General features: G+C 39.6%; 1 protein-coding gene across 1 annotated transcript; it reads right to left on the bottom strand.

Moving 5' to 3' along the window:
• Positions 1–1,844: 1,844 nt before the first annotated feature.
• hif1aa (hypoxia inducible factor 1 subunit alpha a) lies at positions 1,845–27,449 on the bottom strand. The gene is made up of 16 exons (XM_088355040.1): positions 27,178–27,449; positions 14,651–14,841; positions 14,208–14,359; positions 14,012–14,096; positions 13,541–13,650; positions 12,641–12,843; positions 12,412–12,518; positions 12,189–12,336; positions 10,847–11,047; positions 10,457–10,755; positions 9,612–9,811; positions 8,246–8,365; positions 7,917–8,173; positions 7,742–7,841; positions 4,464–4,551; positions 1,845–4,384 (listed from the first exon to the last, which is right to left on the bottom strand). Exons 1-16 carry the CDS (start codon positions 27,207–27,209, stop codon positions 4,221–4,223), a joined length of 2,457 nt encoding a protein of 818 aa, XP_088211166.1. The 5' UTR covers positions 27,210–27,449; the 3' UTR covers positions 1,845–4,220.

Below are 27,449 nucleotides of genomic sequence, written 5' to 3'. Positions count from 1 at the left end.
AGGATTGGTCCTCCATACATTCATAAGGGGAGTTTTCATGGAAAAATATTTCTCCTCGTAGCTATTTTCAGATATTGTCTACAAAACCGAATGAGTGCAGCCACTAAACCAGGGGTCTGAACTACGGCTATTTTCAATCGGTACATATGGCCTAGAGATAAAATAACTCGTGCACTTATTTATTAAATTGTTACATAAAGAGCCAATTTTTGCACATGCAAAGCTGAGACTGATTTGCAAATGGTTCGGTCAAGTCTATATAGGACACAAGTTTAACTAGTTTAGAGTCTAGGTGTCACACCAACAGAACGCAGTGTGGCTGTAATATGCTAAATAATCCTTTACATGGAAACTCATTTAATCAGGTTTTTTCAACCTTTTTTGAGCCAGGGCATGTTTACATTGGAATCATTTTGCTGCACACCACTAACCAAAGATGTTATAAATGACACTGAACAGTATGTTTAATTACAATATAATTTATAATACCCCCAGTTTTTACAGCACAGACACTTCACAATGACATATTTGCAGGAAATGATTCATAAATATTTTATAAAATTTAAAAAAGTAACATTGGATAATTTGTGGTTGAAAATCACTGCATTAGACAATCTGTGTTCATTGTGGAGACACCTTTTGATGAAAAGCTACAGAACAAACCGCAAACAAACGTTTTAACTAAAAGCTATAGCGAAGCACCTTGAGCAATTTGATTAGGGTGAGCTGTATGAATAGGCATAGTTATACAAAGGGTGGGGGCAATATTTCTCCTCGCCCATGGCCGTCTGGACTGAAGGTAAATGCGTTGGTAGTATCTTGTGACATTTTTACAAAAGAACCTTGCAACATTTTTGGAAACCATTATTTAAAATTTGGGATAAAAAAACGAGCCTCAACACTCTTAATAACTGCTGGAGGGAGACTCATTTTAGGTGGTATTTTGGGGATTATGGGACACCCCTGCACTAATCCTATGCAGTTGCCCAACTTCTCGAAGGACACCACTTGAGACAGAAATTATACAACACACATTTAATGTTACAGTAACACGGAGCATGGTGGGGTTGAATACTTGATCAGTTACACAGAATACAATTCAATTCGGCAGAGTACGACAAATAACCGCTGCGATCACGTCAGTAACATGCTTTGATTCTCCTTATTTCTGCTGTTTAAATGATAACACACATAGAAACGTAATAAAGTGACTGATGAGCTTGACTGCTACACAACATATTAGGAGACTAAAAAGTACTCGACAGTGACGAAACTGAGACGACGTTTATGGAGTACAGGTGTTAAGACAGACACACATGGGAGAATAAAAATAAACTGTTGTCTTCCCATTAAACTACGTTTAAAAAGGCTTAATATATATTGCTGGTAATAGTTTTCTTTTTAAGAAAATATAAATTGTGCGACTGAAGCTTACAATACACTGCTGGCAGTTGCGCCAGATCCTTGGTGAGGGGCGCCGTGTGCTGAGAGAATTCCAGGAGAGAAACAAAATGAAAAAGAATCCAACCGAAATCGTTTTGATGCCGAGCCCTCCTCCTTGTGACTCATGCTGCTATGACGTTTGTCACAGTGGAATGTTATGAACTTCACAAAATATGCGCAAACAGCAGCCAATCTTCAACTGGACGTACAGTGGTACCTCTCCATAAGAGCTTCATTTGTTCCAGGATCGTGCCCGTAACTCAAATTGCTCATGTACAAGCGAATTTTCCTGGTAATTAAAAACAAATTGGTCCTAAAACGGGTATGCCACAAGTTCGGGCTGGAGGCTAGTTATGGCCCGTGATAAAATTTACACTGGCCCGTGGACTTTTGTACCAAGAAAAAAAAACAACATTTTACCAGTTGACAGTAGCCCTTTGACCACTTCTGTAAAAATTTTAGCCCACCCCATTTCCGAAATGGCGATTGTAATTTAAAAAAAAGGAAATTTGACAGAGGGCTGTCACCTTCAATGTTTTTCACCGAAATACGCAACAACTGCATTTGCCTAAATTGGAAAGATACTATGGCTGTTTTCAAAGAATATAATAGAAAGATCACTACCAGAAGGTAACATGCCAACTACAAACTCTTAACGCGAAACGAATGAAGCCGTTTTACCGGCACAGCAGCCCTTTTTCACGAGACCCTGCGAGTCAAACAAAACTGCTACAAAGGCGAGCTACGAAGTTGCGACACTGATCGCCAAGGACTGCAAACCTTTCACAGAGGGGGAATTCATTCAAGATTGTTCAAAGAATGCTAGGCTGAATAGTTGGCCCTCACACATTTTCAGCTTACTGAATCTGTCCCGCTTTCTCAAACGTTTTAAAACCCCTGTCCTAAAAGCACCCAAGTGAATCCTAAATAGGTATAAAACACAACTTACTGATCAGTAAAAATAAATTCAAATAGTAATTTAACAGAGGGCAGCACGGCGGCGCAGTGGTTAGCGCTTGTGCGGCACAGTTCATGTCATGGGATCAAATCCAGCTCCAGACTTCCTGTGCGGAGTTTGTATGTTCTCCCCGTGCTTGCGTGGGTTTCCTCCGGGCACTCCGGTTTCCTCCCGTGTTCCAAAAACATGCATTTCAGGTGAATTGGCCGGTCCAAATTGTCCCTAGGTGTGAATGAGCGAATGAGTTGTCTGTCCCTGTGTGCCCTGCGATTGGCTGGCAACCAGTTCAGGGTGTCCCCTGCCCACTGCCCGGAGATGGCTGGGATGGGCTCCAGCCCCCCCGCGACCCTAATGAGGATAAGCGGTACGGCTGATGAGATGAGTAATTCAACAGTACATACATAAAATCAATGAAATAAAATGTGAGTTTATTGTGAGCGCTTATTGAGGAGGGTGTTTGCTGTAACGATTGTGTGCGCATAGTGCAGATGAAAGGGGTGGGGTAGCAGTTGCAAGGAGTAACAGCGATCCGGCATACCGAAACTTTGTTTTCTCCGTATTATGCGTTTTTTCAAACTTGGTTACGTCATATAACAATTGTCTATACAGTAAAAATATATCTTTTTTTTTTAAAAAAGACCCATCTCTTCTTGCCTATTTCATCTCTAATCCAAACAGTCCCTGTCAATGGTAGCAGACGCAATGTCATCGTAGATTGCTAATATTGCTGCAGGATTCAACATTTTCTGTCCTGCTGTGAGTAAAGAGTTGCTGCATTTGTTAAGTTTGTCATCGCTTAATAAGGGGAATTGAAATCATGAATAAGGGGAGCAAATAGGCTGAGGTTGACTGTTGATTTATAAGCACTTACTGTACACACCTTTATCATAGCCAAATCCAAGTACTTTAAGGACTTTCAAAGTGAGAACCATTCAAGGAAGAAATCCAGTGATGATCAAAAGAACGGGAGCCTAAGCCTTAGTTTGAATCCTGAAATCGGTTTAAAACCCGACCCTAGCCCCTATATCCCTACATTGAACATTAGACATAACCCTAGCCCTGTTTCAAAACTGTAACCCTTGCTCTAAACTTATTTTGGAACCATACATTTGGTTTATAACCCTAATATGATGCTCAAACCCTAGTTCCTAAACCTAGTCATGTTTATACGTATAGCCCTTTATTTAAAGGAGTCTCAAAAGGCTGCTCAGACACTTAACTCTAGCTTGTAACCCTAGTCCCAACCCTATTTCAGAACCCTGAATATGTAGTTTAATGCCCTATAAGAAGCCTAAACCTTAATTTTTAACCATAGCCCCAATCTTGTTTTGGAACCATAAAATATATATATATTTTTATTTGAAGCCCATACCATAACTCTTAACCCTAGCCCAAAACCTAACCTAAGAAACATGGCAACAATGTCAGACATTTACAAACAATCCCCCATAAAATTAACACTTTTCAAACTTTGAGATCATTGAAATTCAAGGATTTCAAGCACTCGTACAAACCCTGTGTTCACTTAAAATTCAAGTTACGGTAACTAACTGAATGTACTCACAAAACATTTTTATGGAACAATTTTGCTTTTTTTTTGCCTGCAGTAGTTTGCATGCGCAAAGGGGCAACGAGCGGTCTCTAGTGGTAGCCTCTGGGACTGCTCGTGACCCGGAGTTGCCTTCGTATACCGAGAGAGATTTTAAATTCTCGTTTCTGAAGGGGCTCGTAGAAAGAGGTACCACTGTTTTCAGAGACATAAATAAGAAGATGTCGGGGCACGGCAAAGATAAGGACACACTCGTGTCTGAGATTAAACTCAATTGATGTGGTCCAAGGCGCGCAGAAGTTCCTCCCCCTGCAGCAGATACTGGCGTCCCTGTAACGGAGCGTTGACTTCGCAGTCGTAGCGGGTGAGTTGCGGCAGGTTGAACAAGGACCTGGTGGCCTCCGATGTGCTGCCGAGCAGGCAACTGGCCAAATCTGAGGAAGAGGCTCGGATTACAAATGGAACAGGAGCAGTAGACAAAAAAAAAATCCACTCAAGTGCTCTTCAATTCACCTGAAGGCAGCAGGAGAACAGTTTGGGTTGGGACCAACTCAACCTTCAGTTTCTTCCCTTGTTTGATGTTTTCTCCGGTCAAAGTGGTCTAGAAAAAAAACAGGATTGATTAGTCCCTGGAGTGTTGCACCAGTGTGTGACAAAGAAATCCAGGCTGACTGAAAAAGCGGATCTTGTCTGACAGGCACACTTTGGCTTAATCCAGTGGTTCTCAAATATGGGGGTGCGCGAGGCTTTGTCAAAGGGAGCACCGGCACATTTTTTTTTTTAACTTTCCCAGTATTAACTGAAATTGCACCTGCAATACACTAGGGAGCCGTGTCACTTTCGTTGGCGGGGTGTTATGTTAACATTTAGCCTCCAAGCAGAGCATCGCATTCAGCACTGTGCGGAGGCTCAGGGTTGGGTAGGGTTACTTTAACTGGATTACTTTCATTTACTTTTGGATTACTCCAATAGCAAATATGCTAATAAACGACAAACTAAATATGAATAAAATGATGACTCACAACACGTGGTAAGCTTTCTCTCCTGGCTTTGATCTCCGGCAAAACTAACATCAAATGCGACAGAAACAAAATGAAAATAAATCCAAACAGCTTGCCAACATCATTTTTGCCGTTCCATGTATTCCGTTACTCCAAGCCTGCACAAAATTTAGTCATTTTATTCATATTTTGTTTCTTTTGTCTTTTATTAGCATATTTCGTATTGGAGTAATCCAAAAGTAATTGAAAGTAATCCAGTTAAAGTAACCGTACCCAACCCTGCGGAGGCTGATGCCCCTTTTCCACTACACAGTTCTGGCCTTCCTCTCTCGGCCTTTTTTGGTTTTCCATTGTGAAAAAGTAACCGGTTCTTAGTCCCTTGGAGCCCGGCCTTAGGTACCCTCTCTGTTGAGGTTCTATACCCTGGACCAGGGACTTTAAACATCATGTGCGTCACTGCTGACCACTGATGGGTGCGCTACGTTGGGGCACTGCTGACCAATGATTGTTCAGAGAGGGTAGTAGATAAGCAAAGATTTAGTTTGTCCTGGCTGCCATTTTTAAAATAGCGTCGTGTCTTTGTATTTTTTTGTATGTTGACTAGACGCAGCACCGACCTATAATGGAAAAAAATACCATAAGAAAGGCCGAGCGAAGCAGGGACTGACTGTGTAGTGGAAAAGGGGCTTAAGTGTAGCAGTCCCTCAAGTAAGGCTTCCGCTTAACAAAAATCAAATCGATATTGCAGTGCGACCTAGTGCGAAAGTGTAAGTGCAAAATCTGCATTTTTTTTTTCCCCCAGGGATTTAGATTTTCCATTTTGTCTTTTTGCCAACAAGAATTGTCACATTTTAGGGTTTAACAGCACCGGACTGTCAGAAGTTTTAATGGCACTGGACAATAAATGCGACGAAAAGTTTGCAAGACATGTGTGCTGCTGTAAGCTGCCAGTCAAACAGCTGGGCGCACAACTGGTCACCAAAACAAACCCAGGAGCTCGCGGTTTTAGCGACTTGTCACGTTGAAAATAAATTCATAAATAAAATTGGACTCTGAGGAAAGTCAGAAGAGCACAAAGAAATGCTGATCATCAGCTGGTGCTCTCTGGATTTTTAGCATGTCCTGGAATTGACAAAGGCGGCCAGCCGCTCTCTAAATCGTTTTCTTACACTGAAAGGAGTAGCTCTCCAATTTTGTTGTACTTTTGTATAACGACAATAAAGACCATTTATTAAACTCCAATTCTGTTTTTCTAGATCAATAGTTATTTTGTTACAGCCATATACTGAGTCGGGAATAATGTCATCTTGAGGTAAGTTTGCATGTCACTATGATTAAGTTCTCGCCCAAAAGCAAAAGTCCAGAAAGGCATCTTTCTTTTAAAATCAAAAATTGCATTCAAAATTGCAATGTTTTTCCTCCCCGGCCATACCCTCAAGTGACCCCATGCAAAAAAAGCATAATCCAGATGACAAGACACTTAAAGAGAAACAAAAGTCTGCTCCTGAAAGCTAAGACGACGTTTGACATCTTCACTGCAGCCACGGAGGGAGACCAGCTAAGACCAGTGTGCTTGCTATGTTAAAACATGTTGGCAGCGAACAGTATGAAACCCAAAGATTAAGCTGTCACTTAAAGACTTTACACCACAACCATTCAGGTAAGACGTTTTTTTTCCCAGCAAAACGGATTCCAGCAGATTTTACATGAGGTGACATGTCCCCACTGATATCGAGCAATCGTTTTTTTCCCCCACCAATATTATGTGATCACTTAAAGTCCATAAATGAATCGAAGCAGGGCAGAAAGGTTTAAATCACGTTTTATCTTGAAGTGCCAACGTGTAGGACAAATGTTTTGGCGGTGCCTTCGCCCTACTTTACATAAGAGTCATTTTGTTTTAATGATTTGATACCCACCAATATCCAACCCAAAGCTACAGTACATCCCCGGTGCTGAAAATTGCCTAAAATCATTCTGCTCTCTGACATTTACGCCAGTAATCCAGGGAACCTTGGTGGCATTGTATAATTGAGCAGGAGCAGAAAGTTACTTGGTTCTGCATTTAAAAGCTGTGTATATCAAAAAATGCGGATTCCTTCATATTTGATTTAAAAGAAATCAGCACTAATTATCTTATATATTTTTGTCTAACAGGTTTTTAATATTATAGTGTTGAGCTCGTGTTTGATCAGTTTGAATGCTTTTGTTTATTTAATTTAATTTTTCAGTATATGGTTTGACGACGTTCCTTTAAATCAAAGAAACCAGTATTGTTCAATCACCTTTACCAGTCTTAATTGTATTTTAGCAAAAATGGGCTAAAATAACTTAAAAAACAGCATTTTTCTACCATTCACTAGACAACAATAAAATAGAGTGAATACTGAAAGATAACTGATGTAAGATACAATAATAAATCAAGATCATCTCAGGCGCCCAAGAAAACCTCACTGGGGGCCGCAAATCACTACAATGTTATAAACCTAATAAGGTTATTTTGTAGCCCTTTTTTTTTTATGAAATCTCCTCAGTTACAAAAATCAGGGGGTTGAAATCAAAGAACAGCAACATTACATGCCGATAGTGACAAGGATGTAGAGTCTACATCCTTGTCACTATCTACATTGTAGACCGTGCAGAATGGTCCAAATCACATACAAGAGTGTGGTGTAATAGTCAAAGTAACAAACTGTCAACCTTTGCAGGTGTCCAATATAAAGAACGGAATAAACTCATCAAAGCCCCAATAAAATGTCATGAGACTTAGCTTTCCACATGAGACGTTACCTGGCCAACCGTCCCTCGAATGTCATCCAGCTTTCTTTTGCGCTGAGCATTTTGTGCTGCCAGGGTGCAAAGGGACACCTCTTTGTCTAGTTGTGTGGTTCTGCCAAACAAACAACATGCATTAGGGAAAAATCAAGAAGTCGAAATAACAGCAGGAAAAGAGCAGAACCTCTACCTTTTTATGAGGATAGGAGAGGCGTCGGGAAGGGTGATTGTGTCGGGCGATGCTGGGGAGGAAGCGCCACTGTTTGTGATGCTGACGGGCAAACCCAGGCAGTGATGGAGATCCTTTACGACATGGGTAGGCGAGCTAACGAGGGAGTCCGCGGGTCCTTGAGGCAGCGGCTGATCGGGGCTTAAACTGCGCAGCTGAAAGTCGTCGTCCATGGGGATGTACGGGGCCAACATATCCAAGTCCAAGTCCTCCATTGCCTTCGAGGAAAGGAGAATCCCGTCATTCGTTTGCAAGTATTCAAAATTAATAACAAACTAAACTCTCATTACCTGTTTGGTGAAGGGGGCCTTGGGCTGGGTATCAATTGCAAACAGCTTCTCCACCAAATCGAGTTTAAAGTCTGAGATTTCTGGGTCCATTGTCAAGCAAAAGTCTGGAGGAGATGAGACCTATACAAAGCAATTGAGAAATGAGTAAATACATTTTAAGGTGTATTTGATTTTATTTAGTACAAAAGTTTAGTTTTTTTGCATAATAGTGTTGATTCTTATGTAATTAGCTGCTCTGATATAGCTGTTAGTATTAGCATTCACTGCTAATAGCTCACCATGTGCTTTTTTAAAAATTAATAAGCAGGCTGGCACACACTTTCTTTCCTTTCCCAAATAGAGCACAATTCTCTTGTGTTAGCAACTAGCCAGTAACCAAAACGTCATAACTGACAGCAGTTGGCGAGGGGCCTTTCAAATGCAATCAGATATTTCTAACTCAAGAAAAATATCCATCTATCTTCTGCAACACTTACCCTCACTTGAGGCGCGGGGGTGCTGGAGCCCATCTCGGCTGTCTTCGGGCAGTGGGCATCCTGAACTAGTTGACAGCCGCAGGGCACACAGAGACAGACAACTCACTCGCTCATTCACACCTAGGGACAATTTGGACTGGCCAATTAACCTGACATGCATGTATTGGGAATGTGGAAGGAAACCAAGTATCCGGATGAAACCCTCACAATTTGGGGAGGACATGCAAATTCGGAACTAAACTATGTTGCTGATGCACTACAAACCACTCATCCGCCGTGCTGTCCTAAAAACACTCATTTAACATCATGTATTTGAAGTACAGTGGTAACTCTTTATACAAGCACCTTTGAACGCGAGAATTTCAGTATACGGGTTTAATTCGCAACAAAAATCTTGCTTGAAGGAAAATTCAGTTCACAAGCAGTCTCAGATACTATCACTAGACTGCTCACCGCTTGTGACTGCTTACCACCAGCATTAGCTTGTCCAGTTTGCACATGTGAACTACTACAGGCAAAAAAATAATTGTGCTGTAATTTTTTTTCATGTGCACCATTTTTGAAAGATACAGCAACTTTAATTTTAAATGTATAGTTAGTGCTTACAAATCGTCAACAGTCTCTCGATCTCATACCAGTCAACCTCTGGGGATGGCTCCCTTTATTGCTTATTATTAAGCGATAATAAAGCTTACAAACACAATGTGGCAACTATCTACTCAGAGCAAGCCAGACTATGTAGAATACCACGTCATTATTGGCAATCTACAATGACGTTGTGACCAGCTACCATTGACCGAGACAATCTGGATTAAGGCCGAAATGGGAAAGATGAGAAAAATTGCAATAAAATATTTTGACCACATATTTCTAGCATGGGTCAGTTCTACCTCTGTTGAGCTGTTGCTGGCTGTCGATGTGGAAGCGGCTCCGACATAGCTGTCACTTTTCCCATCCACAGTGGAAACGTCAACTCCAAGGGGCTCGCTGGGTGGCAGCGGAGAAAGAGGCAGTGCCAGCTTTTGGCTGGTGGCAGGAAGCATCACGTCATTGTAGAGAGGCACGTCTTTCAGCAGCTGGATGTCCGAATCTGTGTGTGAGGAGAAGTCAGTGTTACCACCCAAGTAGTCCACATGTACATGGGTCACGAGCAGTTCCAGAGGCTACCATTAGAGAACGCTCACCATCAGTATAAACTGGTTCCAGTTCGCACACGCCAACTTCTACATGCACACATACATAGATACATATCTAAATTAGATATATATTATTTTTGTATTTTATTTTGTGTGCACGTTTAAAGTTACAGTAACTCTTTATTTTAAGAGTAGTGTTTACGCATCAACAGTCTCTTGATCTCATACCTGCATACCTCAGCCAGTTGTTCCTAGTATTAATGGTTGCAATTCCCCTTATAAAGCCATAATGACAGACTACGTAGAATACAGAAACAATGTTATTACAATTATATATTTCATATTACTCTATTTCTTTATGTTTAATTACTATTTGACTGTGTTTTTAAGTGATCAGGGAGGTGTGTTTTATAGCTATTTAGGGGTCACACGGATGCTTTTGGTAGAAGAGGAACAGACCAATGTGTTTCTAATTATTTCATATCGGGAAAACTTGCTCATTACATGAGCAAGTCGAGCTACGAGTAACATCCTGGAACGAATTAAGCTCGTGTGAAAAGGTACCACTGTATAACGTAGCTTGCTGGGGGTTAACAAACCGGGGCAGCTGAAATCCAGGGAGATGATGGTGTCTCCAGCCGCTGGAGCCAACAGAGTCAGAGCCTCGGGCTCTTCCTTCAGTTGATCGTACAGGCTGGTAACTGGCTTTGGTTCGAGCGTTTGAGTGAACAACTTAATCACATCCAACTCTGGCGGCTTCTCCTCCTTCAACACGGCCGGGGATGTTTCCCCTGAGCGGTCCTGCACAATCACGTTTTTATTATCCTGTTGCTCCCTTTTCATAGGCTTTGTGACCTTCTGCTCCATAGACAAGATCAGCTCCTTTTCTGGAATGCCACTGTAGAGGAGAAACATTGAAACATACCCAATTAAATGGCTAACATTGCATAATAATAGAGTGCAAGGGCACTTTCTTCAATTGATCTTACAGAATGGTCACTGGCTTTGGTTCCAGCACTTGAGTGAACAGCTGGATCACGTCCAACTCCGGCGAATTCTCCTCCTCTTTCTTCTTGGTTTCTCTTGAGCCACCTTGCACAACAACTTTGACATCACCCTGCTGCTCTTTTTTCACAGGCTTTTCCTCTGTCTGCTCCAAAGACAAGATCAGTTTCTCTTCTTGAATGCCGCTGTGGAACAGGGACAGTGAATAAACACCAAATTAAACAGTTGGCATTGTACCGTAAAGAAAGCAAAACTACATTTTTCTCAGATTGATCAATAGTTTCTCGAGATAGCACACGTAATCATGTGCAGAAGGACCTCAGATATACATGGATTAAATGCATCAAGTTTGAAATTGTTAGACATTTTTCTGTAGTATATACAGTGAACCCTAGTTTATGACAAGGTTACATTCATATAAGAACATGTGGCGGATGAAATTAATAAAAAAGAAACCTTTATTTTTTTTCTACTCAAGTCACATTTATTTGTATTTTATCATAATGATACATTTAATTACTACATACTGTAATAAAAAGAACCAACCTTTTTTAGAGGCTCAAGCATCAGTTTAAAAGTACTGTAAAACAGTTTGTTGTTTTTGTACTAGAAACTAAGGATCAAAAGATAATTTTAATCATCAAGGTGAACTGAAAGTATTAGATATACCACAGCCATATCCCCCCTAGTGGGAGGTGGCTAGAGTCATTTCTGACTCTTTTTGGGAGATTCAGAGGAGGGGATTCCCAGCCCCCTCGCTCAACCCAGCTGAGGTGTTGGGAGTCATTAGGTGACCAAACCCCCCCAATTCCAACCCCTAATGCTGAACGCCAAGCAGGGAGGCAACGGGTACCAATGTTTTAAATCTTAGGTATGACTCGGCTGAGGCTTGAACCACAATCTCCCAGTCTCAGGGCGGGCGCCATACCCCCAAAAGGCCACCGAGCTGGTATAAACTGAACTGAAAGTAAAGAGACTTAAACCAATCAGAATGCAGACCAGAGTCAAAATGCAAATCAGTAAAGTAGCAACACCCTCGGAAAAGAATTGCTGTGTAGCGATGGTTCACTGTATCCTCAACTAAAATTACACGTATGTGTTATGTGGTTCTTTAAATTACCACATGGTGGCGCCACAGCAAGGAACTTCGTGATTGACTTGGAGAACATTTGTTATATAGACGCACTTCATATGAGGGTACGTTTGAAGTTAGGTCTTAGTGAAAAGTCACAGAATTTTTTTGTATCTGAAATGGTAACATAAATATGTTTGAAAGGATGCCAAAATCGTTTGGGGGCCATAGTTTCGGATTTAGTCGTTAAGTACCTGAGAACAAAGTTGACACAGACCACACATTGTGGCTGTGAGTTCTTGTTATTGTAAATGACGGTTGCTTGCGTCTCCACCCACACAAAGCCTCCTCTCTTAGCCAGCATCCGATATTGGCCTGTGCTGACCTGGCCCTTTGCAAACACTGAAACATATACAAACACAAGAACGCTTAGAATACCGCCAGGTTTGCGTTCAAGGTCTTGTAAGTCATACTTACAGTTGTGATGAGTCTTTGTGAGATCGTCCCAGTCTAGTGCATGATAGTATTCGTACACTGAACGATCCAACAAGTCCTCTGGATCGTATCCCATAAGTTCAGTGATCCTGTAAAAAAAAATCTCTATTTTTGCTACGCGTTGAAATTCTCAATAAGGTGTATTATGAAATACTTGAAATGCACTTTTCAGCAATATCAACCGACGGCGGACTAAATAATGCATGCTCACCTTTCATCACAGTATGTGAACTTCATATCCATTGTGTGGCGGCTGAGAAATGTTTTGGCGTCCAGGGGGACCTCAATGTTAGATGGGTGTGGAATAGGATCACAAATAAGCACCAGATACGGAAGCCGTGGCTCCTTGAGGTCCTTGCTCGTCTCTTCGTCGAGACTGCTCTGTAAACGCACGTGTCCGGAGCAGTGGAGCACCTGTTGATGTTACAGCATCATATTGTAGGACTTAAATGTTTTCTATAGTCATAAAACCTCTCAGTCAATGTCGAGCATTCTATTGTAATTCTCTTTTAGGTAGGGAATTGTCATGACATCAGCCCAGTAAGTATATAGTTAATTGTCTTTTTGAATGTATTGAGTCAGACAAGCCAGCTAATGGCCTATCAATGTCTCTAGTATCTGTGCACAGATAAAATAGATCGACTGTTTTGAATAAAAATGATGATCAACAACAAAGACCACACTGTTTTGCTGTGGTTATTGGGTTGGGATAAAGTGATATATAAGCTTCCCAAGATGTCCATCCTTCTATCCATTATCTGCACCGCTTATCCTCAGTTGGGTCGCGGGGGTGCTGGAGCCCATCCCAGCTATCTTCAGGCAGTGGGCAGGGGAACTGAACTTGTTGCCAGCCAGTCGCAGGGCACACGGAGACGGACAACTCACTCGCTTGCTCATTCACACCTAGGGACAATTTGGACCGGCCAATTAAACTGAAGTGCCCTAAGGACTCCCTCAAGCACGGGGAGAACAAGCTTTGATCTCATGACCTCAGAACTGTGCCGCACACGCACTAACCACTGCGCTGCCGTGCTGCCCCTTCCCAAGATGTAAGTTATACTATTATTGAGGATTCAGTGCGGCTCATTTTATGTGCAAGACCTTCCATTACCTTCCATGTCGCAGACTTGACATTGACCGTACGGCCCCGGCTAGTAAGCGTGCATTTCATTCGAAGGAAGAAGCTACGTTCGGTGTTGGGTTCCTTTGTCTTTTTGGAGGCTGAAATTTAAAAAAAAAAAAATATTTTATTTAAAAATGGTTTCTTACTTTTATTTAAACATGTTTTTAAATAAGCAATTGGAATTTATTGGGTTTTATTTTTTTAACCCCCAAATACATTAGCAATGACAATGCAATGCATATTTTATTTTATCATGGTTTGAGTTATGCTCAATGTGCATAAAAAGATATGCTAAAATGGTTTGTGATCGTGCGCTGGGGAAATGTTCGACAAAGCTCATTCGCTTTGCAGCGCAGCGAGACACGAATGTCAATATGATACAGCAAATTCCTTTGGTGCTGCAAAGCCAAGATCACATAAAGGTGTCCTGGTGAGTTATGATGATAAAATGCTGCATACTTGTTCTGTGGACCAGCAATTCCCTCAGCTCGTCCTGGTCACAGGGGTGTGTGAAATCAAACACGCTGTGCCCAGTCAGGTCAAACTGCAGAATGAAGAATATTTCCAATAAGCATTTCATGGACCGTTAGCTTGGGACCTAAAAACATTGGCCCAAGATGGCTTCCTCAATAAGAAAATATAAAATCACACCTACCTGTGCCAGGCCGAGGCACTTGTTCACATTCTCAGAGAGATAAATCATATCACCATCTTCAGACAACACCATTAGAAAGCCCTCCATTGCTTTTAAGTAAGAGCCATTCAGCTGCGTCTCTAGCTCACTTTCTTCTTCTGACTTCCGATCATCTGGATGGAAAAATAGACGGTAAAAATTAATCGTCTAAAAATTCAGAAAAAAGTTTTTTTTTTGTAAAGAGGATTCCAACTAAAAATTAGTGCTGTAAGACGAGTTAGACTTAAAAAAACAGACCATTGAAACAAACAGACTTGAATGGAAAATTTGAGACTACTATGCATTAAAAAAATTACTTTTTTAGAAATTGCGAACTAACAACAATTAAAAGAAATTAACTTGAAAAATTATATAAGAATTTAAATGTTGTTAATGCAACTCAGTTAAAGCTGGGGGAAACTGACCAGTGCCGAGCAGTTTCCTCATGCGCAGGTAGCTAATGGTGAGCCTCATGACGGAAGCTTTGTCCAGACTGGAGCTGACGCTGTGAGGCAATGGCAGCTGCTCAGCGAGCTCGAAAAACACTTCGGACTCCTTCCCGCGCCGGCATCGCGCTGCATCCCTTGACTTCTCCTTCCTTCGCTCTGAGCTCACCCTTAGGGAGACAAGAAAATCTGAATAAAATAATAGCAAATCCATGCTATCCTCACATAATGCTTGCAAAGTATAGCATGTAATTACAAGCGAAAGATCATCCATTCAGCAGAATTAATAAAAAATGACTATGGCCTAGGTAAAAATTTATATAAAATTATCTCACCAAGTTTGCCACACTGTTGTCACATCCAAAACGATATGTACCATATTTATTTGTGTATAAAACACACCAGAGTATAACACACACTAGGGCTGCACGATTAACCAAAATCTAATTGATATAGCAATGTGACATAGTTCGATTGTGTAATTGTAAAACACTGCGTTTATTTTAAAGATTCATTGTTATTTGATTGACGTGGTGTTTGGCCAACTAGAACAGCACTCTAGTTGCAAACGCGCTGTTTATTTCGGTTATTTGCTTTTTTTTTTTCCTCACTTGCTTTTTGGGTTAATTGGTTTATTGGGTAAATAGCATGGTTATGTATAGTTGATTGGATGGTGGACATGGTTTACTCTAACCGCTGCACTCCTAATGTTACCTAGAGGGAGTAGTTGGATGATGCAATCCCCATGGCTTTATCTTTTAATCTACAGTGAACTTTTACCAATGGGCGTAATCAAGCGCCCCCAAAAATTATAACATCTTTAGAACTCACTTTTCCTTAATAAACAACAGGATACGCTTAAAAATGATGAAAATAAAGAAAAAAAAAAATTATATATATATATATATATATATATATATATATATATATATATATATATATATATATGTATGTGTGTGAACAACATATTAGCGTCAGAAATAATCCATTGCCTTGAAATAGTTCTGTCCATTTAATTTCTACCACTGTTCTGGAGCTAGGATCTGGGTGAAAATGAACCAAATCAGGTTTTCCTGCCCTTAGACACCTCCCCTAGACTGCCGACCCACCAAGATTAAATGGGAAACACTACTCACTATGATTAAGTACTCACAAAAACACAAAACTAGCAGATAAAATGCACTTTTCCTTTTTTTTTTTTTTTAGTTATTAGGTAACCAAGCCCCTCAAATATAACCCCTAATGCCGAGCGCCAAGCAGGGAGGCAATGGGTACCAATAGTTTAAGTATTAGGAATGACTCGGCCGATGCTTGAACCTGTGACCTCCCAGTCCTGGGGTGGGGGCCCAACCCTGAGATCACAGAGCTGGTTGAAAATGCACTTGTCTTTTAACATCGAAAATCGCATCAGAATTGCAATACTAAAAAAATAAAAAATAAAATAAATAAAATTTAGAAAAAATAAAGAAATTAAAAAAAAAAAAAATCGCAATTAGGGCTGCAAGATTGGAAAGAAACCTAACGCACACCCCTAATTTTTGATCAAAAATAAATTTAAAGTTGTTTTCACTTTCTCAAATCAAATCAAGCATTGAAATGTCAAACGTTGAGCCATGATTAAAATCCTTTATTGACAACGTAAACTATGAACACATAGGGTCCCTACAGCTCAAGACAAGGTGAATTGAAGACTAAAGGCTTTTTTAATGCCTTAAGAAATTAAATTTAAGACCAAGTCGACAAAATAGTACACAACTGAAAAAATATATATATATATTTATTGCACAGAATATATGGTGCCTCATACAAATGACCTGGCACAGCTTTAATCCATGGCGGAAAATGTTAAAATTATCATTAAATGTACACTTCGCCATGGTCCAAACTAAGTAAACGTCTCTGTCTGAAGTTTCTATGTGTTTTGTGGGTAGACCCAAGACATGCGTTTGCTCTGAAAGGCCCGACTGAAATCACATCACATTTTGATAGTTCCGTTGTTGTCGTCACGTGATGTCGCCACAAAAGTGAATCGTGAATCATTAAAATAGACAGTTGATAAATATTACTTAATCTTTTAAGTTCAAACAAAAATAAATCTTATTAATGTGTTCAATTTTTTTAAGAACTTCGACAATTGGATTTAAGACATTTTAATGGCAATTAAGGCCTTATTTTTAGAATGATGAATTCAATGTCTTCTTTGACTTTTTAAGGATCCGCGGGAACCCTGACACAATAGAGAGATCCCTTTTTTATTCAGGGAATGGAGAACACAACTATCAGCGAAGAGTGAAAATCTCCGAAGCAACCTTGCACCTTCATAAAAGCCCACAAAGGGTTAAACTTACATCAAGATAACATCATTACTGAGAGCATACAACTGTAACAAAATAACAATTATATATCTACAAATATAAAGACACAACACATAATTGCAGTTAAATGGATGGTTTTATTGTCATTATATCACTGGTCGTCAAGTGGTTAAGATTCAACCCTCTCACCACTGCAACCTGGGTTTGAATCCCGTCGCATCCTATGCTTAATGATTGTGGTCAGCAAAATTTTTCGATTGATTGCACGGATACAGTAAAAAATTACTGTAAAAATTTTTGTATAACGCGCACCAAAACTTTGAGTTATCTTTTGGGTTAAAAAATAAATAAATAAATAAAAATGTGTGTCCACCATGAATAAATACAGTAGTAGCAGATTCAATAAAAACAGACTATGGACTGGGCCGAAATATAATTATTAAGATAACCAACCAGTAAATGAAGGGAGACCTAAGAGGAAGGCCGCGATTGACGTGGATGGATGGTGCTATAAGTGCACTGCAGGAAAGAGGTCTAAATCGATAGAGGGATGTTTAGACACGTTCTAATGGCTGGGCAGGTCACTTATATGATACGGCACGGTTAAACCAGTGAAAGCTGTCGGGCCCTGTTGTTGAACAGAAGAATGTGTTGTGTCACCCTGACCCGAGTGACATGGCCGCTTTCTTGTGTCCCGTTTCATCTGGAGGGACGAAAGCATGACCAACTTGGTTGCCGAGGTGCTAAACTTGTTTGGGTGTTTGGGCATTTGGGTTGGCCATGGTCCAAACAATTTTGGGTGTGTTTTTTTGCTACTTTTCCCCCTCTTTTCATTGTTTTTTTTGTGTGTTTGTCTTGCTGTCGGTCACCCCTCTCGAGGGATATGACCAGGGTAGAGAGAAGATAACCATCAAAATCATTTACTGTACAAACGTGTTTGCCCAGCAACTTATGTGCGGGGGCTTTATTAGTTGCCAACCAAGAGCTGCGTGTAATAAAGTAATTATATTGTTGCCCTTATATTCACTCTGACAATGTCAAAAGTGAGATAAAATCCATAACAAAACTGTATGATAGAACAGTAATAACATTGGAGTGCGTAGAAACACAAATTGCCCTCTATAAAAGTAAAACGATCAGTTTTGAAACCGCAGAGCAAAAGCATCTAATAATGTCATGGATATGTGAACGGCAGATAAATTGTGGGCAGTGATGCTACATTCAAAACTCCAGCAAGTGAATAATAAACCAGGTTGAGTGAAGTCCTTATTTCCCTGTTGAGTGGCTGCTTTTCCAAGAGCCTTTCTTCACCAATCAATAAATGATTGACAAATATTGACGCAATAATACATGAGTCACGATATTGTGCTATGACGTCTTAATGTAAATATTGTGACATTTCCTGACGCGTCTTAAGCCTGTTTTATGTCATTGTCTAATGTAGAGGTTGCAATTTTTGCTGAATGGAACTTGGAACATTGCTCCCATCAGTGCAGATACCGCCACATGAGCAGCTGCATAGGAAGAGATCAGCATTCCGATTCTGAAAACAAAAACAAAGCTACAACCCTCGCTTGACTCAAAAGAATGTTTTCCAAATATTGCCTGACCATCTGCATTAAAAAAAGCGGTCCTCTAAAGTTACAAAATGAAAAATGTTTAGATTCTCAAAATAAGTCTGGTCAGTATTGTTTTATTAAAATAAAAAATAAATATGGCCTATATATCAAATGGCATCGGAAAGGAAAGGAAAATTCTTGTCAGACGTGAACATTCCTAGCAGGCAAGAGACCAATATTATATAATAGTACACATGCACGTGGGGTTACGCATGACCAGCAGTCCTTTGAATTTTGACGCTACAAAACACGACATGCGGTTTACTTTTGCTTCACGTGTCATTCAAAAAATACATTATCAATGAATACTACGACTGTGTGAACATTATGAATACTTGTCACTACCAGATGTGAATCAGTGGACTCGAGATTAGCAGTGCCATTCTGGAAATCCCTGCATTAAATTGATTTATTGCGGACTTGTTATTACATTTCACATCAATCATCATAAGGTCAAATCAATGGCATATAATTATAAAGTAAACATTGTCAAATATATGATTTAATGTGTTGAATCACCATGACTTGGGGCTCTGTGAGAAACACAGAAAGGGCTAAAATGTCAGGCCAATGACCCCATTAATAACATTGGAAGGAAGTGGTTGCAAAAAAGAGCGGATTGATTTCATTATTCAATTTTCTCCCATAAATTTTAGACAGGACTGAAAAGAGACAACTCATTGTGACCGGGAGCACTGTTGACAGGAATAAAAAATAGCCGACCTTAATTGCAGCCAGTGGGGGGGGAACACAAAGAGGATTGACTCCAAGAAAGAAAAGGAAAACTAGCTCAGTCACTGCCAGTACTTTGGTCCCTCTGACAGAGTGCCAACATTCCTTTTGCTCAGTGTACTGCTCACTTGCTGCTCTTTTTGGGGGTGATCAAACAAAAGCAAAGCAAAAACCTAAAACCATGTGGGTGTCAACAACAAATGCCACGTCAGATGTTGGGATTTGCATGAGAACAGAATATTGTGCGTTTAATATTGTCCCAGGGGAACGTGGATTGGCCGTGATTACTCTCAAGTCTGAACATGAGTGACATATGCATATCAAGGGAAAATCAGACTAACTGAGCTGTATAGTTGGAATCAGGTGTCTTACACCAACACAAAAACATGTGAGAGGGAATTAGGTATTAATAGGAATGATGAAGAGATACCATGATGATACTGTAATGACAAGGGTCAGCACACACACATCAATGTAAATCACCTTTTTAAATTGCATTTGTTTGAAAATAAATGGATACAGATTTGGTTTTGGAAACGCAACGAAAACCTCTTTGAAAGGGAAAAATGCTCAGAGAAAAACTATAATAACCTTACATAACATTGAAGTATACAGACTGCAGTGCTAGAAAACCAAAATAAAAGGAAACAAGATCGGAAGGGTCTTTTTTCCTATTGTAAGGTAATAAAATACAGTGTCTATCAATTGGATTTCTCAGTTAATGACAATCCACATACTCAAATGTTCATTCACTGCACAGCACAAAAAAAGGATGAATACAAAATATAAAAAGAAATGCAAAATATAGTGAACACGAGTCGTATGGTACCACAAGAGGTATATTAAATGATCATTAAATGTTATTGCACTCATACCACTGGAGTTGTGCTATTTGCAAGTTCTGTAATTTGGGTTTTTTTCTCCAAGGTGTGTGAAAATATTTGAATACAGTACACAAGATCAACTTCCACCGCATCACAAATTTGGCAACTGCTTCTGACGTCAATCCCGAGTGATTAGGAAATTAGGTGGAAATAACACCACAAGGAAGAACTTTGCAACCTTAGTGCGACTATGATAAAAAAAAATGACAAAATGTTCTTATTCAAATGTCAAATTATAAAGATATACAAATCTGAGACAAAGATAAACATAGTATTATTTTTGTACCAGTAATGGGACCTTCATTTGATACAAAACAAATTAAAAGAAAACAAATAATAAAGCTGGGTGTATAAAAACAATGTATAATGTGGTTAGACAAGTAGACACACAGTCAGCTCCTGGTTATGCTCCAAATCAACCAACCAATAAAAAGCACACAAATTAGAAAACACACAAATGCAGTATGCCTGCAATTTCATTTCATTTTCAATTATCTTCAACACTGCCTAAAGACCAATTTCAGCCTGTGTTTTCAGAACTCAACACTGCAACAAAACATGGCCAATTAAACCACCATATTGTCTTCAGGTGACCATAAAATGAAAGCAAACGCCGCGACTTCCTGCACCCCCCTTGCAAAATTCAAAGAGAAAACTTGACGTCTAATTCCCATCCTAAACTATACAACCCAGTCCTTTGAGTGTTGCTATGTCTGATTACTGTGACTGACGTGAGTGTTGTGTCTGACTTAAGACTGCAATGTCACTCTGCATAAGTCGTTGGGACAAAAATAAACATCAAGTACAATTTGTGGACAAGGAAGTCTCAAGTGCAGACTCGCCATGGATATTATCTCTGCAGGAACAGCAAGAGCATATTGCAGCCCCCCTTCTCAGAAGTCAACAAACTGTGCAGCTAAACAAAACAGCAGACTCTCAACATTCACATGAACGGATGAGTGGGGGGTGGGGGGTTCTGTTGAGTTACCCTTTTTTGTGCACCGGAACACCTAACACAAATGAACGTAACTTCCAACTCTACGATTTATGTTGTTAGATGTGACAATGAAAAGTCCCAAGAACTTTCTTCTAGCATAATCAAAATAAACGTCAACAACTTAATTAACAAGATCAAAATGTTCTTGTTATTCAAAGTGGTGACACCTATGCACTTAAATTGTCACACATAGGAGTGTTGCCTTGGTATTTCTTTAGTCAGAAAGACCACCATTCAAACAATGGAGACTACACTTTCCATAGCCACGATAACTCAAACACACACATCATTAGGAAAGTAACAAGCGCTGCACATGGTACAATTTGCCAACTGATCTTTCAAAACAACCTCATTTATACAGCACATTAAATTAAACACCCACCTTTGAATATGCTGTGCTTTACAATTACGCAAATTACACAAGTAAATAATCAAATACACGAAACGCAGGGATGTTTGTGTTGAGAGGTGCAACAATGAATCCATTTACAAATTGCTACACAGTTTATAGAAACCCTTTGGATTTAAGATATTTCTAATACTAACACTTTTAGCGTCTTATTATGTTTAATTGAATTTTAGTAATAGAAGATCAATTGAAAAATTTGCTGCTGTTGGGACCAAAATGTGTCGGTCACAAAGTTCCCGATTTTTTTTCATTTTTTTTTATAAAATTGGCTAGCCCATGCCTGGTTGTTAATTTTACAAATTATTTGTGTTTTTGTGATTTTTATTAAAGGATTTAAATAATTTATTGTGCTACCCGAATTTGATTTTAACACAACAACTCGAATGCTTGACAACAGCATTTAAATATGGAACATAAAAGTCCATAACTATGTTTAAACAAAGGCAATAGTCTGAATGTGATTAGAAATCAGAATTTTCGAGCAGTCTGAATAAATTGTTTACATGCACAGAAGACACACCAATTAACCCATATACATGGCGCTTGAGAGTATTCTGATTACAAGGTTGAATTGAGAGTGACTTTGCCACACAATTCATGTCATTACTGCTTTAATTCTTGCCACTAAATGAAGGATGGTATCAGGCATGTCACTCACTGATTTTAACGAAGTACCATGTTTTGTTCCTCAATGGTCTTAAAGTGAGATCCATTGCCACAACTTGTGCGTTTATAAGTGGTGCTTGTACATGGCTAGCCAAAAGCAGACTTACACTATGGATGGATGGATATCCATTGTGTATAGATGGATACACATTTTCACCATTGAGCAAAAATTAAAATGGAAATGGAGTTTGTCTCTGCATTACAAGTCAATAAAGCTATGCAGCATCAAAATATCCTGGATGGGGGAACTGTGGATGCGCACAAGCAATTCAATTACTCAAATGCAAAACAAAGAAAAGGAATAATTTGACCATCATAATCAGAATCCTTGCAGTCAGACTAAAACCTTGAACGGAATTTTAAGCGTGTTTACATGGCTTAGCAAAATCGGAATGCGTTACGAATCGGATTATTGCTTGCATGTAAATGTAGCGTTGAGGTGTAGTGCAAATTACAGAAAAGTTTGTGTTCCGTTGTAAACTTGTCCGTCAGTAGGATTCACTAGAAAGTAAACAAACATATAAGAAAAAGAAAATCACATATCAAATACCTGCTGAGCTTCAGGTTTAGCATGCGTTGTCACTCGTACTCTCATGCCTGTGGACTTGTAAGTTTTCCTTGTATTTCGTAAGATTTTTTTTATCATTTCAAATTGTGTACGCCATATAACAATTATTGTACGGGGTAAAACAAATAAACTCATTTTATTGTGGGACCGATTCAGTCTTGCCCACTTTGACTCTTATTCGGATCGTCTCGGTCACTGGTAGCAGACGACAACATCACGGTAGATTGCTAAAATTGTTGCGGTATAAACCCAGTCACTTTGGCCATGCATTTAAATTAAAAGTCAATTTGGCCAAGATCGCTTTGCATCTATTTAAGAGATTTTCAAAGTTCTGCTTTGCCTTACTCACTAATGCCATCAGTGCGAGAGTTTTCAGCCATGTGGAGAAAGTAAATAGAGTATAGGAAGCCAAGAGAAATTATACTGAGACATTTTTGTTCCAGGTTAAACTAAATTGGGACAATTTACTATCTGTGGAACAGATAAAGCCTGCCAAGTTCTGCACTGCTACCTATTATAAGATGGTGATATTATCTGATGAGTTGTTTATTTGGTAGATATAATAAACTTGTTTAAACAATTGATCTATGTTTTTTTCTAAATAGTCTGTCTTCCTGTAAGTAGGCTAAAATCGGTGCCACGTTGTGTTTATAAAGTTTATATCAGAGGTCTCAAACATGGCCCACAGACCTGTTCTAAAAAATAGCTCACCTGTCTTGGGTCATTGTAATTTTTTTAGTAAAATTATTCATTTTATAGTGTTGACTTTATTTAACCCTATTTCCAACAATGAACCTGTTAATAACATAGGACCAACATAGTAATAACATGATAAGTTGGTCCATTTGAAAAACTTTCCCTCTGAGAAACAAAGTTTTAGACATGGAAAACAATAAATAAGAAGGATGTTTACAGTAAATCATGGATCCTCAGTCAAAACTGGCAGATATCTACTAATTCCATAGAACTCTGCTGCTACGTTGATGAGCATTTTTATCATGAATCGTGGAAAAATTCCTTTTTTTTTTTTTTTTTTACTAAATATTCTTAGTTCAAACAAAAATAAATCTTGTGTGTTCACTTTTTAAGACTTTTGAAAATTGGATTCAAGACATTTTAATGCCAATGAAGGTCTTACTTATAGAATAATGAATTTAATGTTTTTTAAGACTTAAAGGATCCGCGGAACCCTGTTATAATGTCCAGCCTGTGAAAAATGAAAGGGTTTTAGAGTTCTCCCCTAGTCCCCTTAAAACATGTTCTCTGGATATTAACAATCAACATAGGTCACCCATTTTGACCTCAAAACGGTGATTTTATCTAAATGGTGAGAGACTTTATTGCCTGAGAAATGTAGATTAAACTTGGTGCCCTCTAAGCAAATGAGTAACAAAAATGAGCTCTCAGCTTGAAAATGGTTGGAGACTCCTGGTTTACATTACAGTAGAAAGGGAGTTGCAATTGTTAATAAGGGGAGAAATTAGCTGAGGTTGACAGGTAGTTTTTTTCTGAATAAATGAATGAAACTTGTATTTCGAATGTTACAAAAGCAAAAACAAAACAACAAATCGAGAAAAAAAAAACACAAACGATGTTAACATACATGGTCGAAAGGGAGTAGGAGGAACGATATGCTTATTAAATCTTACCTCCAGGCCTTCTTAACAATTGCAATTGCTGTGTATTTACATGTAAAAAATAACATTATTGTACATATGTATACAGTCCCTTTATTATCATCACCATCACTACTTCCATCACTTTTTTACCATCATCATTATCATCATTGCTGTCTCCATTATTTAGAGTACAGACGCTGCCCTAACTTACGAACGAGATGGGTTCCGGACGATCATTCGTAAGTTGAATTTGTTCGTAAGTTGCTTCTGTGCTATATTTGGTATGTTTAAGGTTAATACAAGTAACCTGTATTGTTTTGAACAAAAACAAACATTTCATAAAATAATATGCTGGATAAAGTTGAGTTTAATTTACTTTTGGAAGATGCGCTTCAAGAGGTGGTCCTCTGTGGTAAAAAGTGGCCGAAAAAAAGCGATCCAACCATTTTCTCAACTACATCAAGCTTTCTCATTCCACTTTAATTTCAAAAGAAACGGCTCGCCTCTTATTTACAACAACCATATTGAATGGATGCACGAGATATTAAACAATAAAAACGTCAAAGTTCTTAGTGCGCTAGAAATATAGTACATGTAGTACTGTATGTTTACACACGTGGTAGGAAGTAGGAGCCGGATTTCTTCTTCAGGGTGGATGCTGGGTGACCTCTCACAGCGCCACCGCATGCCGGTAGCGGCGGAAAAAAGCACTACAGTAATGTCCTGTATGCGGAAAAAGGTGCACACACACAAAATCTAACTTACAGCAATGTCCGGATATTTTTCGACATTCCGAAAAAAATGAAATGAAATGATCTGCATTTATATAGCGCTTTTCAAGTCAATGACTTCCCAAAGCGCTTTACATTGTGCTTCACATTTCCCAATAGCGGCCGTGATCTGTGCAGCCATGTAAGGCGCTAACCTGCTTATTGGGGGTAATTGGGGGTTCAGTGTCTTACCCAAGGACACTTCGGCATGTAACACGGACAAGCCGGGATTCGAACTGGGATCCCTTAATCCTAAAACGATCGCTCTACCCCCTGAGCTACTGTTCGTATCTAGCCTTTTTACGTAAGTCGAATGGTCGTAAGTAGGGGGGCGTCTGTATCAATTGTGATAAAAATAGTTCTCTTGGTTGCTCATTGTGAAACTGACTGCTTTGTTGTGTGTGTGTTGTCCGTCATTTTTGGACCTACTACCTTAGGGGGTCCGCCCCCAGGCAGCAGGACCACCCATTCTTGAGTGTTCTGATCCATGGAATAAAAAGACAAGGTATGGGAGATTGAGCCTGATGCCTACAGCATCAAGCTTCCACTTGTTTGCCCTAACTATGAGATAATCAGATATCAAGTCAAGTCATGTTTATTTGTATAGCCCTTAATCACAAGAAGTCTCAAAAGGCTGCACAGACCACATATGATTGCAAACCACAGACTATTATTTCACCATCCCCTGATCTAAAACCTTCATGAGGGCAAGGAAAAACTCAAAAACCTCAGCATGAGGAAAATGAAGAAACCTTGAGAAGGGGCCGCACATGAGGTATGTTTTTTGTTATTTTTAAGATGTAAATCCATGTGATTGTATCCCAATTTAGTTTGTTTTTCACCATCCTCACCAACATAGTTCATAACCTCATAGTTTTTTGTGTGTACAGTAAATATAGGTTCAAGTTGTGGTGGCTTTGCATCATATGCTTGTGACAGTTATATGATAACAATGTTCAACAATAGCAATAAGAATAGACACATAGTTGATAATGCTAATAATAATAACAGTAAACATTATAGTCATGATAGTTGTTGCAATAATAATAAGCTGAACTATTCGCTGGACCAGGCAGGATGGCGGCGGAGTGGTTAGCACGTGTGCGGCACAGTTCTGAGGTCATGAGATCAAACATTCTGTGTGGAGTTTGCATGTTCTCCCCGTGCTTGCGTGGGTTTCCTCCCACATTCCAAAAACATGCATGTTAGGTTAATTGGACGGTCCAAATTGTCCCTAGGTGTGAATGAGCGAGTGAGTTGTCTGTCCCTGTGTGCCCAGCGACTGGCTGGCAACCAGTTCAGGGTGTCCCCTGCCCACTGCCGGATGACAGCTGGGACGGGCTCCAGCACCCCCGCGACCCTACTGAGGATAAGCAGTGCAGATAATGGATGGATGGATGGATGGATTAGCTTGACCCATCTATTGCCTGTAAAAGGCTTCTGCTCACTTACTTATTATTGGGTACCAATAATACGAATAATTACTCTGAACATATTTACATTTCCTGACTGACACAATAACCCGGAGCGACCTCAAGATATTGCCAGACAACTACATATGCATATTTAATAATGTAATCCACACTGAAGCAGTGCTCACATGGGCCAACAATTGCATTAACGTCAGCGGACATTACGATGACAAAAACATCCAGCAACGTCAAAACTTCACTCGAGCTCATTACAATGACATCTTCAGGCGGAATTTGTTTAAATTCCAGAAACAGAGTAAATGAAAAGAGCGTCTCTAAGTCAACTAGCGGTGCTAGCCAGCTAGGTTAGCCTTTAGCTTTTTACATTTATCGTGTCGTCGTAAAACCAATTAAGAGCACACGAAAACATGGAATTTATAACCAGTTTTTAAATTAAAACCCTCCATTGTGTTTTTTTTAAGTAGACGTGTAAATGAATAAAGCGACCATGTTACCTTTTCTTTTCAGGTACAATTCCTGTGTCCATTTCAGGACCGAAGCACCGGAGTTGTGTCGCTCGATCCGTGTCAAGCTGTCGCCGAAATAAATCCAAAGAACAGCGCGTTCTCGCTGATAATTTGCTCCTCTTTTCCGGAGTGTGAGTGGAGTATTTGGAGAGGAAACCAATATTATCTCCGCTTAAAGGCAGGCCATTTGTACGTCCGCAATTGTTGCCACGCTGGAAAATTGTAAAGTGTCTGGGACTCCACAAGCGGCAGGACTTCAA

The sequence above is a fragment of the Urocampus carinirostris genome, chromosome 15 (genome assembly GCF_059441175.1).
Source record: "Urocampus carinirostris isolate Australia breed hairy pipefish chromosome 15, RoL_Ucar_1.0, whole genome shotgun sequence".
NCBI classification, from domain to species: domain Eukaryota; kingdom Metazoa; phylum Chordata; class Actinopteri; order Syngnathiformes; family Syngnathidae; genus Urocampus; species Urocampus carinirostris.
Note: the sequence above shows the minus strand (reverse complement) of the source record. Positions and strands in the feature narration are given on the sequence as shown.

What these genes read in the sequence shown, in the direction of transcription:
- hif1aa (XM_088355040.1), bottom strand. Translation starts at nt 27,209, where the DNA reads ATGGACACAGGAATTGTACCTGAAAAGAAAAG. An exon ending in CCAAAGCCAGTGACCATTCT is followed by an intron (nt 10,756 to 10,846) that starts GTAAGATCAATT and finishes TCTCCTCTACAG; the next exon opens with TGGCATTCCAGAAAAGGAGC. An exon ending in AGGCCCCCTTCACCAAACAG is followed by an intron (nt 8,174 to 8,245) that starts GTAATGAGAGTT and finishes CTTTCCTCGAAG; the next exon opens with GCAATGGAGGACTTGGACTT.